Source organism: Dipodomys spectabilis, unplaced genomic scaffold (assembly GCF_019054845.1).
Source record: "Dipodomys spectabilis isolate Male_0828 unplaced genomic scaffold, ASM1905484v1 ptg000141l, whole genome shotgun sequence".
In the NCBI taxonomy this organism is placed as follows: Eukaryota; Metazoa; Chordata; class Mammalia; order Rodentia; family Heteromyidae; genus Dipodomys; species Dipodomys spectabilis.
The window spans coordinates 10385370-10401656 of NW_024870818.1; the positions used below are offsets into that span (position 1 = coordinate 10385370).

Genomic DNA, 16287 nt, shown 5'->3' on the forward strand with positions numbered 1-16287 from the left:
GCACCTGCCTACCAAGTGAGAGACCCTGAGCTCAAACCCTCGTACCACCAAAAACAAGTGAAAATGATAAGTCTTATGTTGATGCATATTTTGCAACTATTAAAAAGATGGATTTTTAAAAATCACTATTAAAGGCTAGGCAATTGGTGGCTCACACCTGCAACTTCAGCTATTCAGGAGACTGAGATCTGAGGATCACAGTTCAAAGCCAGGTAGGAAAGTTCATGAGATTCTTATCTCTAATTGACCACCAAAAAATTGGAAGTGGCACTGTAGCTCCAAATAGTAGAGCGCAAGCTTTGAGTGAAAAAGCTCAGGGATCATGCTCAGGCCTGAGTTCAAGCCCCACAATGATCACCACCACCACCACCACCACCACCACCACCACCACCATCACCACCACCATCACTACCAACAACAACAACAAAAAATCACTTAGAAAAACTTGGGAAAGCGGCTTTGCTGGGTTGGTACAGGAAGAATTGTTTAACTGTAAGACAGAAAGAGGAGGGCATTTTTGCTTTGTCTTTTTTTCTGTCAACTACCTATGGTAGGAACTTGAGCATAGAGTCCCACATCAGCCAGGCCCTTGCTAGAACATTCCACAGAGACTTCATGCTCCTTATAGAACTTCTGTTCCTGGAAAGCTCAAACTCCTAGTAAGTTCTTCCTTCCATTCAACTGGACCTCTTTCCTAGCAATTGCCAGGTTCTGGGCCTGGTACTTCATCTTCATAATCATGCTTCCAGATGAGTGACATTATTTAAAACTAAATTCACAATTTTGAAATATGTGGACTCCAAATCAGGCTTGCTTTTCTTACAGAGACCAACTAGAAAGTAAATTCTTAGGTTGATACCAATTCAAAAATAAACACGGTATTAAATGAAGATGAAGAGATTTGTTTTCAAGGACATCAAATCCCTTTGGGGAATTTTTAAAAAGCAAAGAAGAGAGCTGGGCACTGGTTGCTCATGCTTGTAATCCTAGCTACTCAGAAGGCTGAGATATGAGGATGGTAGTTTGAAGCTAGATACATTAGGAAAGTCTGTGAGATTCTTATCTCCCATTAACCACCAAAAAAACTGGAAGTGGTGCTGTGGCTCAAGTAGTAAAGTGTTAGTCTTGAGCAAAATGAAGCTCATGGATATGCCCAGGCTCTGAGTTCAAGCCCCAGGGGAAGGGAGGGGAGGAAAACACAGGTTGAGGCAGTACTCATGAGATTTTGAGTTGGCAGCTCAATTGTTTTTGCTACGCAGCCAAAGTGAGAGTTGAAAACCAATGGTCTTGAAGCCAGTTTGGTGGCCCTTATTTTCCCCCTACCGGCTTCATAACTTTAAACATAGCAAATTATTATCTCTCAGCTTATACGAATATTATCTATGAGCTTTATCAGGTATAGAACCACATACCTGTAATCTAAGCACTTGAAAAGTTGAGGCAGGAGGATCATGAATTAGAGACTGGCCTGTGTTACATAGCAAATAATAACAGCTACCGTTTCCTGATCCACTGCCATCAGGCGAAGGGAAAGGTACTGCCATGTATAGTGTGTACAGTTCTCGCAACCACATGCCTGACTTGAGTGCTGGATACAGACAGCTCAAAAAACATGCTGAGGGTCCCATAGCCAGCTCATCCTGGGGAATCAGTTTACCCAGGTCTGTCTGTCTACCCCTGCACTACAGTAAAATCCACACCTTGGAGGCTTGAAACATAAGGAAAGTGGCAGGCTGAGAAGGTAGGAAAGACTCAGCAAGACTCCCCTGGCCATCCTTGCCCCAGGCCCAGCAGCTTGGGGAAGAGCAGCCCGCTGACCTTGCCTCGGCACACGGAGCGCACGCACTCCACCAGCTGCCCAGTCTCCAGCTGGAAGGCCCGGCAGCGCTTCATCTCCTGGTCCCACAGCTTTACAGCACCTCCTTCTTTGGTCCTAAACAATCAAGCAGACAATATAAAGAAGCACTCAGCCTGGTGTCTTTGTCTTCAGACTTTCCCTCCCTCTCCCCCTCATCCAGTCCCCAATGTTCATGGCCACCTGGGTCCATAGACCCTCCAGGGTGGCCTCCTTCAAAGGCCCTGGCAATACACTGTCACCACCTTGACCTTGCAGATTTCCTAAAGGGTCTTCAAATGCCACGATCTTTGGAAGAAAGAAAGTAGGCTCTGTAAAGTCAACAGTCAAATCTGTTTTCACTAGGCTACTATCAGAATACTTCGGTCTTAATGTGTTACTGTCTTCTCCCACTGAATTTCTGTTTCCTTTTCCTTCTTTCTTTCCCCCAAAGAGCTACTAAGGGTAGCATTTAGAACAGCAAAATCACCCTGGTTTATTAAAGAATATCTGTCATGGATTTTTTAAACTATAGCAGCCCCTGGTCTCCATCTGTGCCTGCCTCTTTCTTGGGATGTTTTTGGCCCTCCTAGAGAGACAGCAGGCTGAACTGCTAACACAGAAAAAGAGGAGAAGGCAGGCCTCATCTCCCTGGGTAAGGGTATGTCTGTCTGTGTCTCCCAAGCCAAGGACAGAAGATGAGTTGTTGGCAGGGGGCTTTCACTTACGGCCGCTCCTTGCCACCGGTCACGATGAGGCCATCCCGGAGGGTGGTGTACATTGTGAACACGGGGCCTGTGTGAGCCTTGGCAACCAGCCGGATGAGGAAGTGGTCCTTCCACACGTACACATCTCCATTGATGGCACCCGTGAAAGTGAGGTTGTTCTGCAAACAAAGGGGCATCTTCAGTACCGGACTACATAGTCCATTTCATCTGTGCATTAAGCCAGCAGCCGAATTCACAGAGAAATCATGAACAGGGCGAGAGACGGATCACCTGGCTGACATTCACTCTTGGCCTAGTTGGTCTGGGCAATTTACTTCCCCATGCACAGCAGCTCTTTATCAGGAAGAGTCTTGGGTGACAGCCAGGCACTGGGTGGCTCTGGCCTGAGGAAACTTTCCTGGAGCTCAACTAAGAAGTCAATAAATCCATCCCAGGAGGACCAAGAGCTGACTGTGCTCCAAATGTCCCCAAGAAGGCTTTGGCTGGCCAAAGGGTGGCAACAAGCGGGGCGGGGGGGGGGGGGGGGGGGAGTGGATTTATGGAACAAGAAAGCTTCAGAGGACAACCACCGAGGTCCTCATGGTAGCATTTGTTCCCAGTGTGTGAACTCGCCTAAGGCCGCGAGAGGCTTGCAGGCCCAGGTGGGCCTCTGGAATCACTGAGAGGCAGGGAGAAATGTAGTGCAGAAAGGGAATGCCATGCAGTAGTGGAGAGGGGGTGAAATGGCTTTCTCCTGGGTTTTCAGCTTCTTGGTCAAGCTCCTTCCTGCCCACCCATGCCTGGGGTCCAGGGGTTCCCTGTAAGGAAGTATCTGCCGGAACTCACAGCACCGAAGGCCACGGACAGCATCGTCTGCATCTTGGCAGCCTCCATGGAGCCGATAACTCCTTTCTTGTAAAGCAGAGCACTGCCTGCCAGGGTCCAGAACTTCATGTGTTTCACCCCAACGGATACAAATTGGGTGTCTGAGTCTGGGCGGAATTCTACCACAAATATGCGTTCCAGGTGACCCCCTCGGCTGGCAACCTTGGCACCTGTGAGGGTGACAGCATCTGGTGAGGTTGGCGCTCCCCCCACTGCCTGAGCCAGGGCAGAAAGCTACCTTCAAGCTGCCCTCCGTCCCCTTTAATGTAGACGCACAACATCCTGTCCTCCAGACCCTACTCCAAGTGTTTCCACAAGGGCCGGTGCTGACAACAGAACCCTACCCAGGGTCACGAAAGGCTGGCCCATGAGCTACAAGCTTCTGTATCTGAGGAGGAGACAGAATGACTGCGATGTACACATTCATCTCCCAGCCAGCGTCAGAAGGCCAACCCCCCCCCCCCCACCCCGTGACACCTTTCATTTTCTTATTTCTTCCCAAGGGTCTCTGTACGTGTTTTCTAAAAAGAAAGAAAAATCACCATACACAACATTCCTTTTTATTTTGTAGGTTTTAGAGTTAAAACGTTTGCCTCTTACTTTTAATTACTAGCAGATTTTCATATACATTGTTGAAGGTCTCCTGAGTTTTATTTAACCTCTGTCTTAACTCTGCTATTTACTTACAGAACATCTTTGGTCCAGTTGGTTAACTCCTGTGTGTCTCATTTCCCTTACCTGGATTGGGAAGCATATGAATTCCTATTTTGTAAGTAGGTGTGAGATGAAGAGAATTGACATGAGACTCTTGGAACAAGTTTTGAAAACCACTTTTCTACAAGTGTTAATGTACACTGTCATTCTTTAGCTCTTTCTAGAACCTCTTGATTTCTATTTTCATTTTGCTTATATTCTGAACCTGTCTCTCTTTGTGTGCATGTTGTGTGTATGTGTTGGTCATGGGGCTTGAACTCGGGGCCTGGGCACTGTCCATGAGCTCTTTTTGCTGAAGGCTAGAGCTCTACCAGTTTGAGCCAAAGCATCACTTCCAGTTTTCTGGTGGTTAATTAGACATAAGAGTCTCATAGACGGTCTTGCTCAGGCTGGCTTCAAACTGTGATCCTCAGATCTCAGTCTCCTGAGTAGCTAGGATTACAGTTGTGAGCCACCAGTGCCTGGCTGCTTTTTCTATGCTGCTATTTTAAAGCCTTTAAAAAATAATTAATCTTCTTTATACGAAGGTAGTGTCATGAAGTTTATGAATACAATATATCTTTTTTTCTTTTGTTGGTCGTGGGCCTGAGCACTGTCCCTGAGCTCTTCAGCTCGAGGCTAGCACTCTTAACACTTGAGCCACTTCTGGGTGGTTTATTGGAGATAAGAGTCTCATGGACTTTCCTGCCTGGGCTGGCTTTGAACTGTGATCCTCAGATCTCAGCCTCCTGAGTAGCTAGGATTACAGGGGTGAGCCACTGGTGCCTGGCCAATATATCTTAATCAGCAGCACCCTTTCAACATTCTCTTCCCCCTCTGACCTACCCCTTCCCTTACTTTTCTTAATTTTCTTCATTTACCCTTTCATCTACCTCTCTCTCCTTGGCCCTGACTCCTATCTTAGATGCATCCATTTCCTGATGTTGATTTTCTTGGGCTTTGACCTAATCCTTCCAAGAGATTATACTATTTGAGCTCTCCACAGAGTTTCTTATACTTCAGTTAATTCCAAGACCTTAACTTTTACTTTAAACTTTTATTACTTTTTCTTTCAAGTTTTGTTTCATACAGTATCAATGGTTTAGTTTCAATGTCCTGGTCTTCCCTCCCTTTATTATTTATCCAAATCGTTTTCTTTTCATTGCTGTAGTTGTTTTCACAATAGTTTGCTAATAGAGTAAGCCTGATGGGTTTGTTAATAAAGCGAGGCCTGTAGCTGCCTCTCAGAAAAAAGTAATCCTTTTCAGGGGTGGCTGGGGAGACCACCATTCTCTCCTGGCTATAATTCTCAGCAGCTGGACAGGTGACTTACTGTAACAGATAGCTCACTACCTACGGCTCAAAGGTTTTTAAAACCAATGGTCTCTAAGGATACCACAAACAAAATTAAAAGACAAACAGTAGGTAAGGAGAATGTATTTACATCTCTTATACAAGTCTAAGGATTAAAGTTTACAAAGAATAAGTTGAAAGTAAAATACAGGGGCTGGGAAGGTGGCTCAGTGGTAGAGTGCTTGCCTTGCATGCAGGAAGCCCTGGTTTTGATTTCTCAGCCTCACATAAGCAGGAAAAAAAAAAACAGAAGTGGTGCTGTGGCCAAGTGGTAAAGTACCAGGCCTGAGCTGAAGAGCTGAGGGACCCAGGCCCAGAGTTCAAGCCCTACAACAACAACAACAAAAGAAAGAAAGAAAGAAAGAAAGAAAGAAAGAAAGAAAGAAAGAAAGAAAGAAAGAAAGAAAGAAGGAAAGAAAGAAAGAAAGAAAGAAAGAAAGAAAGAAAGAAAGAAAGAAAGGAAGGAAGGAAGGAAAGAAGGAAGGAAGGAAGGAAGGAAGGAAAGAAGGAAGGAAGGAAGGAAGATACAATCAGCCTTCTCACCTTCAATAGAAAAAAGGATTTGAACAGGTGAAATACAAAAGCAAAATCAGTGGCCAATAAAGAGATGCAAAGGGGGTCCATTTTACTAGCGCTAGGGAAAAGCAAAATAACAAGTAGATACATATTTTTCTCTAATTCATGTGTTTTTTTCTTTGTAATCTCATGAATACTTTAAATTGTGGAGACACCTGAGTCTCTGTTTACATTAGCTTCCAGTCTGCTCAGAGCCAATGACATATACAGTAAATGATCCTTTAACAAATAAGGTCTGTTCAATATTTTCTGTAGTGATCACAAGAATGTATATAAATGACTCTAAACACGTTATTTATCTGAAAGCAGAACTTGAAGTGAAGGGAAATACATATGAGAGGAGAAAGAGAGAAGAGACACCATGCCCAGCGAACTGGGAAGAGGTGTGGTGAGTGGCAGGCTATTCCACGGTACCTGTGGCACAGAGCCCTTCTGTACAGACTAGTTCCCTCTGAGACAAGGAGAGAAAGCACCACAGAGTAGGCTTCTTTACTCCCTGGGAGCTTGCTGGAAGGCTCCTCCACTCCTCACTTGGGAGAGGAGAAAGGGTTCCAGATGAGCAAGAGTCTGGGCCAGCACCAGAGCAGGAGTCCCCAGAGGAACATGTGGAGGTCCTAAGGGCAGGGAACTTGAACAACTTGAACTTTCAAAGACAAGCACGTATGGAAGGCCATAGGATCGCTTTCTTCCCAGGGTTTGAGAGGGCTTCGTAAGAAAGAGCTTCCCAACAGTGAGTGGCTCCTCGTGAAGTGATGGGGCTCACTTCCTTGGAAGTGTCCGTGAATACTTTCCATACTGTTAGGAAGGCACTTGGGCCAGTTTTTCTATGGGATAGATGCTGTCTCCAGACTTCCTAACTCTGAGATGCTCTAACTCATAAGATACTCTCTTTTCATCAGGCTGAGAGTAGCCCATCAACTGGCCCCCTGACATCACAGGAGCCATCTGCATCCCGTCGAGATGCACTATGGGATCACACAGCACAATGTGCTTGTGAGTAGAAAAAAAAACTAAAACTGAACTGTGGCTTTTTAGAACTTCTGGGGGCCTAGCTTCCTCCTGGTGGGATGTGATAAATGAGTCTACTCCTTAACATCGGTCAGTTCCCCTTAACTGGGGCCCAGGAAAGGTCAGGACTTGCTTTCTAATGTGCCCATCTCCTTACAGCCCCCCTTCCCTGCCCTTCATGGGAAAATGAGGAGACAGTGGGACTCCAGAGCCTGGATTGGAGAAGTATCCCTCCCCACCCCCCCCACTTGCCTGCTCAGTGTGTCCCAGATACCAGCTGCACACAGACACAGACCTCATTAATGTCCTCACTAATTGGATTTGCTTTTGCTAAAGCAGCACCTGACCTCAGGATATACTCAGAAAATTGCACATCTTTACTTGGAGAATGGCGATAAACTTAATGACAGCTGATATACATGTATGAATGTGTGTGTGTATGCATGTGTGCATGCACACGTGTGCGTGTGTGTGTGAGCACGGGTGTTCATTTTATGTGTGTGTGTTTGAGGGGAGGATAAGAAAGAAACCCATTGAATTTAAATTTTGGCTATCTCAAAAAAGTTAAAACATACAAATATTGCAAAACTTTCAATCTGCTCTTGAGAAGGTAGTGGTGGTTCAAAGTGAAAGGGCACAGGTTCCAGAGACCACCAGGAAGTTCAGGCAGGATGTTGGTAAAGATGGGCAATGCGTCTCTGCAGAGGGCTACCCACATCAGTACTTTCCCTAAGTATTCAACCCTTCCGAGGTTCTTGGCCAACGCTGTCCTGGCTGAGAACTGAGGGATGCAGGGGCATTGGAAGTTTCTCCAGAATTTCCAGGGAAGTATCTGCCGCTGGCCAGGCAGTAAGACCCGTGGTGGGCTTTGAATGGGACAGGCCTAGGTTCCATCCTAGCCTACAACACAGACATTCCCCCTGCCCCGGAGGTAACAAACACAAAGCCTAACATTTTACCTTCCTGCCACCTCCAGACAGTGATGGTATGCTCGGGGTCCACTCCCACCGACACCAGGAGCTTCCCAGTCGCACTGAAGTTGACGTAATTCACCCCCTTGGAGTGGAAGCACCGCAGCATGGAGAGGGTGTGTTTGGTCATGGCGTCCCAGATGTGTATGGAAGGCGTTGTTCCTGAGTGCGGGAGGCATGACAGAGGTGGTGGAGTGAGGCGATGCTTGTGCAGCTTTAAAAGCCCTCCCTTGGACGAGGATTCAGGGTGTGTGACAGTTACTGGGCGTAAGAGACTTCTACTGTGACCTGGCCAGACAGAGACTCTGGGCAACTTGGTGTTCATGGCAGAGGCGTCTGTACTGCTTCTGTCGCACGCACACACTTAGGAAGGGTTTGCTACCGGGAGACTGGTGAGGTCCATGATTTGTATCAGCAATTTTGCAGGCGGATACAATCAGCAAGCATGGTACGCTGACATGAGTTTGCTGTGCAGATGGGAACTACTCACAGATGGAACAGCCTTACCTGGGGTTTCCGCGCTATCACCTGCATTGAGTGGGCAATGGCAATGAGGAAGCAGCAAGGGAAAACAATAGCTACAGTAAGTCACGTCTTTTAAGAGCAAAGCACTCAACACCAGCATCAGAAAGCTCCAAAGCAAATTTAAAAAATGGACATGGGGGCCAATGAAAACAAGCAGGAAGATACTTTGGAACAAACTGCCTGGAAATGATCAAGTAAAAACAAATAAGCAAACGAACTTCCCACAAATGTGAGTGGGTTCACATTTGTTGCTGGCAGTTTCCTAGGGCACAGAAGGGCCAGACGCACATCCTAAGGTCTAAGTCATCAGGCTTGGAGACCAGGGGCGCTTTGATAGGTGGGCTGGAAAATTACTCTCACAAGTCCACAGGAATGAGGACATCCATTTACTTGGAGTGTGAAGCTTTGGTCTATCTCTGTGGTCCCTCAGAAGCACCCATCACTGTATGCACTAACTTAAATGACATAGGTACATTTAAAGCTCAAGGAATCAAAGCAACACCAATAAACAAGGGTGAATGTCAGTGACCCATTTCCTCTCCCAGGATTTGCTAATAAATCAGTGTTGCTGCTCAGCACGGAGGGCCTCAGCCAATGGGAAGTCCCCTACCTATCTGGCTGGTGGCTACCACATTTCTGTACTTGGGGTGCTGGTTCACGGTGAGGCAGAGGATGTCATCTGTGTGCTCCAGGTAGAAGCTCTGGCTGCCTGGGAGAGAGACCACAGGAAAGGTGAATGGCAGAGTTCAAAGACACTTCAGGAAAACCACAAGGCTTTGTGCAAAAGGCTATCCATTCCTTAGAGAAGTTGGAGCTGACAGTTCCTAATTCTCACTTTCAGAGTTGTCCTCAGGAATGTGGGCAACTTTTTAAGATTCATATATTCTGTTCTAGATCCAAGAGAAGAGCTAATGTTCTTTATCTCCCATACCCAAGCTCCACCCCCAATCTTCCCACTGTGGGTCTGCTGCATTGTCCAAGTGCAAAGATAGAAAAACAACCATGTTTAAGATCTCTTTCTCCGCACAGCACAGGACTGATGACTTCTTGGAGTCTACCTCTGGGCAGGGCCCAGGCCTGGAGATAATGCTTCATTGAGCAAAATGGAACTCCTTGCTCTTCATAAAGAGGAGTCCCCTTTAACCTGCCAAGTTCCAATTCATTGGGGTGCCTGAATGGTACAGGTCACGGCTTTACTCCCAAAGCCCTAAGTTGACATATGCCACAGGAAGTTGAAGGAAGAACAAAAACTACTTTTTATTTCTATTGCAGCAAATGGCTTGCTGACTTTCTAAGTGGCCACTTCAACAACTTTTGTGTGCATATGCTGGTAGGGCCTGGACTCAGGGCCTGGGTGCCATCCCTTAGCTTCTTCATTCAAGGGTGGTACTGTACCACTTGAGTCACAACTGGCCACTTTAAACCCACTCAAAGGCCCAAGAACAGAGGAGCAAACACAGGTGTTGCTATCCAAGGAAGCAGCACATTGCTACTAGAATGGCGCTGTGCAACTAGAAAATTGGGGAAAATGTAAAGAAAAATCTCAATGTCTTCCTCATCAAGTGGACACACATCAGTGCACACCAGTGATAACGCCATCCAAAGCCATACAACCATGACGCAGAACAGGAAAGAAACAGAAAAAGTTTGCACAACAAAAAGGTTTGTTCTGAGAGATGAAGCAAAGATCAAATGCTTCAAAGCAAAGTGAATGGGTGGGTAAAGATGGATGTGTGATAACTAAAGGTTTGCAAAGCTTGCTTGTGGCCAGCTACCTGTGGAGAGGTTCTGGACGATGCCAGCTGCTGCTGTGTGGAAGATGATGTCAGCGCCATCATTAAGGTAGTGCAGGTTGTTGCGACAATCAAATCCTCTATAGCCAAACACATGGTCGAGAGCCAGCTCCTACATGGGCACACACAGAGGAAAGCCACCCTTAGAGGAAGGAAGAGCAGAAGGACAAACCCACACTGTGTGAGCAGCCACCGATGGCACAGGAACACTGTGGCTAGGAAGGCAGCTGCCGTACACTAAAGGCTTCTTGACTTGCAGGAGGAAAATAAAAGAACACCCAAATCCCAACACAGCCTTATTTTAGTTCCCTGGAAGGCAGAACGACTGTCCTAAATAAGCCAGACTCCTGTAGGTGAGCTAATCTCTAGGTTGGTTGCCCAACAATGTAAACTAGACACTTCATCTCTGTGCTGCTGCAGGTGCACCTTAGATGGCTCAGTGGTGGCTCAGAGACTTTCTCTGGCAAACAACCATACACCAGGCCCCGACTGGCAGGGCTGGATCTGGGGCAAGTGTCATGCTTGCTCTGTTGGTTGGTGTTCACTCTACAAAGTTTTTGCGCACTTGAATTTTTTTCTTCACCAACTAGATCCTGTTCTGGGTTGACAGTCTTTCTGTTCTTCCTGACTCACCCTTGATGACAAAGAGCAGGAGTTGATCCACTTCGGCTCTCAATTCCATTCAACAGACATGTCCTAGGCAGCAACTCTGCAATTGGCCCTGTGCTGGCAGGTGATACAAAATGAACAAGATGCCAGGCCCGGCTCTCTACTTTCTCTGATTCTGGCTTTTATTCTGTCCATAGCCTGCCAGCTGCGAACAGCAGATTGATTCTTCCAAGACACCATGATTCCCCTTTACTCAAAAGCGTTTCCTGTCTTTCACTGTCTCTGAGATAAAGCTCAAACTTTGGGTAAACTGACTTGTCTATTCAGTCCATATATCAGAGGCTTTCCTCACTTCCTGTGTTTGCTCTTTTAAGTACCTCTTGTTTGGAAAGCCCTTCTCATTTCAACTCAACGAGTCTCTACACACTCTTCCCAATGTGTTTCCTAGAAACTGTATTTACTACGTGACTCTGCTCCTAGACACAGAGGACAAGTGACCTAAACTGGGCCAATCAGATAGTCTCCCAGGAATTTAGAACAAGGGAACTAGTAGGCTCAGCTAGTTAATTAGATGAGTAGATGGAAACTGAAGTGCTGGGGATTGGAGGGGAGTACGTGCATGCACAGCATTCCAAGAAGTCTTAGAAAAAAGGAAGAATTACCAGGCAAACACAGAGCCCTGCTGAGCAGAAGAGAGGTGCTACCTTGGCTTATGATAACTTTTAGCTCCTGGATCCTCCTTTCTGATACTTAGATGCATTTCCTGATCTGTGCTATGTTCCATGAGAAATCATCCTCACTGTACATTTCCCTTTCTGATTAAAAAAAAGAAATTAATGCTAGATTTTTCTGGTATCAGTGAGTTTATAGTCTAGTAAGGGAGACAGGTAAGTACAAGAGGTGGTAGAGTGAGGTGTGTGTGTGAGAGAGAGGGAGAGAGAGAGAGAGAGAGAGAGAGAGAGAGAGAGAGTGTGTGTGTGTGTGTGTGTGTGAGAGAGAGAGAGAGAGAGAGAGAGGAGAGAAGGGGGGGTAGGAAAGATGATCCAGAGAAGGCCTGTGAAGTATGGCAACCAGAGCAGAGAATGGCCTTTTAAGCAGAAGGAATTAAATCATGGAGACTTGAAAGTTTCAGGCAAAATCAGAGGACATTAAGTGGTGAATTTGGAGTTGGGGTTTAGGGTTGGAGATTGGGGTTGTAATGGAGAATTGCAAGCAATGAGCTTAGAAAGTAGCTCAGGTAAGGTTTATAACCATTAACTTGAATCCCAATGGGACTCCATCTCAATGGGATTCAAGTTCATGTGGGAATCTACTGGGTTTTAAAAACTGGCAGGAGACATAGCAGATTTGTAGTTTGAAGAGTAAACTCTGGGAATGGGGTCAGGACTGTGAAAATGGCAGGTTTACTGGAGTAAACCAGAAGTGAAGTCTTAAGACTGAGTTCAGATCTTCCCTGATCTAGAAACCATGCCCATGGGCCTAATACATGCTTCATCTTCCTACCCCACAGTCTTCGCTTGCAAATGGGAGCAGCAGTACTGCCCACCTCCCAGGCACAATGCTTCCTGAAAAGTATGCAGGCTAGCCCTTGGCAGGTGCAAAATGCTCACATGACATTATGGGAAGGGGTAAGTCCCCTCCCTTCCCCTCTCCTTCCTTTTCCTCCTCTTCCCTCTTTTCCCCTCAACTCTCCTCTCCCCTTCTCTCTCTTCCTTCTTGTCCATGAAAGGGATGCTGAGTACCTAAAATGGTAGGAGGTTTGGGGCAAGGGAGCCAGCTTTGAAGGTCTAGGGGAAGAGGAGAGTGGCTCAGTGGATGTAATTCCTGCCCTGGAGACAGAGGATACCATGCCATCCAGAAGGGAAGGGAATAAGAGAGAGCTCATAGATCCACCTGAGTTCATTTCATGGTATCTGTGGGGCAGTCGGTGGAGAAGTCCACCAGGCAGTCTTTGAACGTTAGATTGTAGTCACAATGGTTTTTCCTCTCACCTCAACTAGTTTCTTCTTTTTGGTGATATTGTTCTTTTGCAGTTTCTCAGGCTGGGGAGCTGCTCGGCTAACAGGTGGTCTGCAACAGAGAGAACCAGAGGGAACAGCGCATTGGATGAAAGGCTCTAGGCTACTTTCCCTGGAGCCGGCTGAGGCCAGCTGAGGCTTCTCACTCTTCTCTCCCCCTCAAAGGACCCTCAGCCAGGGCTTGTTCAGTGCTGTCCTCCTCTCTCCAAGGAAAAGCAGATTCTGCCAGGATTGCTCTCATGTACTGGGGCTGGAGCTCACAGCTGCCCCATTGGGCTTCCTCATGGCTAAGGCACTTAGGAACACAGACCCTTCCCCTTCCCCTGGGAGCCAGGAAAAACTAGCTAGAGGGGCTTGTTTTATGGCTAAGGACAGACTTATGCATGGGAAGAAACAGCCTGCACTTTCTGAATTCACTGGCCAGTTTTCTTTTTTGAATAGGGATGTGTCAATGTTCTTCAGAAGCACTGTGGTCAAAGATCACCAAATGGTGATCTTACAAGCTAGGCTTTGGAACAGCCCAGATTAGTCTGACCACACAGAAGGAAGAAAAGGGGTGGAAGGACACATTCTCCTCCTCTGCCCTGTCTCTCGGGGTTAGGGTCAGTGCTAGATACTGTTATCATCGCAAAGGTTGATTTTCTCTTCTCAGTTTTGAAGGCTGGAGCCTCCAAACTCAATGCAGAATTTTATAAAGAGGAATCAGGCTCCTGTCTAAAGAGTCTGATTCTTGCTGGCACTGTGCTCCCTAAAATCAGATTTCCTTAAGTTTCAGAACATGGGATGGGAGTAGAGAGACCCAGAGCAGCGTCCATTACATGTTCCCAAACCATTATTCATCGTTCTGGGGAACGCAAAGAGAAAGAATTACCTTGATCCCCTTGGAAGCAGCAAACAAAGCCAAGTGAGAAACTTAGTACAGTTTAGAGCAGCATTAGCACCAACTCACTCATGCACAAGCATTTTCCAAGTGAACAGACATTCCTGCGTGGCACAAACCATGCTTCCCCAGCATGCCAGCAAAGACTAAAACAGAAATGAAAGAGGGCACCAAGTCCACAAATTCCAAAAGCTCATACCCTGTGGTCTCGGGGCAAACTCTGCACTAAGTGCCTACAGATAGGGAGAGAAAAGGAAGCCGGTGAACGCTTCCCCTCATTCTTGGGCCTATACACCCTGCACCCTGGGACATGGCTGCTTTTACAGTGTCTGGGGAGAAACAGTGACATCCTCCTGGATGTTGTGGGGAGTTATGCACAAGGGGTGCTTTGTTCCCAAATTAAGTTTGATTCATAATTTAGCCTAATTATTTCCCAGTGTTTCTCAGTAGGTCAGCTTGCCTGCTGAATGGCTGTGAAGTTTGGGGTCCAGGGGAGGGAAACAAAGCACCTTTATTTTTTTTCAGAAAGTCTTCAATCAAAACATGTTATGTAATCATAAGTGATAATTGGACCAAATGGTATTGTCATCCCTGGCGAAGGATGAGGAGAGAGCACAGAGCCCAGCTCTGTACACCGACACCCCCGGCTGACATCATCACCGCCCAACTGAGCGCAATCTCCAGGCTGGAGCATGCCAGTTCTCACAATTAAGACATTTCCTGCACATTAATTATCGCTTCCCGGGACATCTGCTCTTTCTTCTGTTTTAGTGGGACTTTCCAATGAAATCCGTGGGTTTCTTCTTTTACCTAAGATGTTGGAGTGTATGATAAAAGCAAGCCAGGGGCTGCAATGAGAGCGCGATTCTGCTGGCACTATGGCATGGCTCAGAAGGCACGGCTTGAGACTGAACACAGGGCTGGCTCCGGTCCAGGGTCCACACAGGTTGTATAATATACAGCATATTATACAGTGTAGATCGAATTGCATATAAGCACAAACATTGTGTTTATATATATATATATATATATATATATACACACATATAAGATTGTATATATACACACAAGCAATCTAATGCTTTTTTCACCTTGATTTTTCAGTTTAAAAAGAAGCTACAAAGTAAAGCCATCTCAGGATGCTTCTTTTTATATATACATATATATATCACAAGCATATGTTTATAGCTTGAGTGCTTCAAAATTGAAGATGAGGGAAGCAAAGGGAAGGAGCCTGCATTGTGGTAAATTCAGCGGGTTGTATGTATTGACCCTTCGAGTTTGTGGATTCTGCGTGAACCCTTAGTCTGGGTGTTCACCCAACACCTGTGCTCTTCCGGAGTGGTGCAGATACTTACTTGACAATTCCCTGCCTCCAAAGGAAAGCAAGTTAAAACACAATACAAGTATTAAAGGCTTCTTTCCAAGCATCTGTAAACAGCGTTTGCAATATCAGACGTGGGAGGAACTGCCAAAAATTCCCAGCACAGCCAAACACTGGAAGTTTAGCATTCTTCAGCAGATCTAAATCCTTCCAGATTTAGTTTCCATTGGAAATGTGACTCGAAAAAGCCCTGCTGCAGTGGGCAAGAGTGGAGCGTATGTTGCCCAATAAATTCTATATAGAGAGAGACAATTGACCCTGATGGGAGAGCCAGGAAGACAATGAGTAAGACCCAACAAGAGACCCAATGAGGTTAAGAGCGGGGAGGGTGAAAGGCTGGGCTTGTGGGGTGAGAAGCAGGGACACAGAAGGAAATAGGGATTTGAGGTAACTCAGGAGAACAAGGAAGAGAGCTTGCACTGGGCAGGAAATGTAAGTAGGAAGCCTGCAAGAACAAACACGTGGATAATCCTGAGCGAGGGTGAAGGATGAAGGCCTGAGCTCCAGAGGAGCAGGTAGAGGCTCTGCCAAGGCAGTGGGTGAAGGCAGGAAACCCAAGGAGAGGTCTGCAAATCCTATGTGTGGCTCACTGACTAAGGAGGCGGTTCAGTTCTGAGGCCCAGTGCTGGAGGTGGCGTACAGGTGCTGAAGATCTGTCCACATCTCTAGGCAGGCCTACCTCATGGCATATTCTGTGGGGGCAAGGCCATGGGAAAGTCAGTCCTGGCTGCAGTCTCAGTATCAGCAGTCAGGCTTCTGAAGAGAAAGCTTAGGCTCACTTGAGTGGGGTGTTGTCCTAACACACATTCTCATCCCACAAAGGCCTCCACGGGGTGGTGAATGTCTTAGTAGTGTTTTCTCTTTGCTTGACCCTCCTCCCCAAGGTGTAAACTGGCAAAGCAGGGGCAGGTGCAAAGCTGACTAGCTCCAGTCAAGAGTCCAGAACTCAAGCAACTAAGAACGTTTTAGCAGTGACGTGCTATAACTCATGATGAGCCGCAGTGAGAGCCAACAGGGGCGGTGAGGTGTGAGGGCAGGTGAGACAGGACGC

At 46.6% G+C, this 16287-nt stretch overlaps 1 protein-coding gene across 1 annotated transcript in view; it reads right to left on the reverse strand.

Moving 5' to 3' along the window:
- The window catches only part of Eml6 (EMAP like 6), a 244991-nt gene that overhangs the window by 9009 nt on the left and 219695 nt on the right, over window positions 1-16287 (reverse strand). Inside the window, exons 28-34 of the mRNA XM_042691135.1 lie at window positions 12946-13024; window positions 10328-10457; window positions 9163-9261; window positions 8016-8189; window positions 3388-3596; window positions 2563-2720; window positions 1819-1933 (exon numbers count right to left, since the gene is read on the reverse strand). Of these exons, the coding sequence (XP_042547069.1) occupies window positions 1819-1933; window positions 2563-2720; window positions 3388-3596; window positions 8016-8189; window positions 9163-9261; window positions 10328-10457; window positions 12946-13024 (964 nt within the window). The remainder of the gene's footprint in view (window positions 1-1818; window positions 1934-2562; window positions 2721-3387; window positions 3597-8015; window positions 8190-9162; window positions 9262-10327; window positions 10458-12945; window positions 13025-16287) is intronic.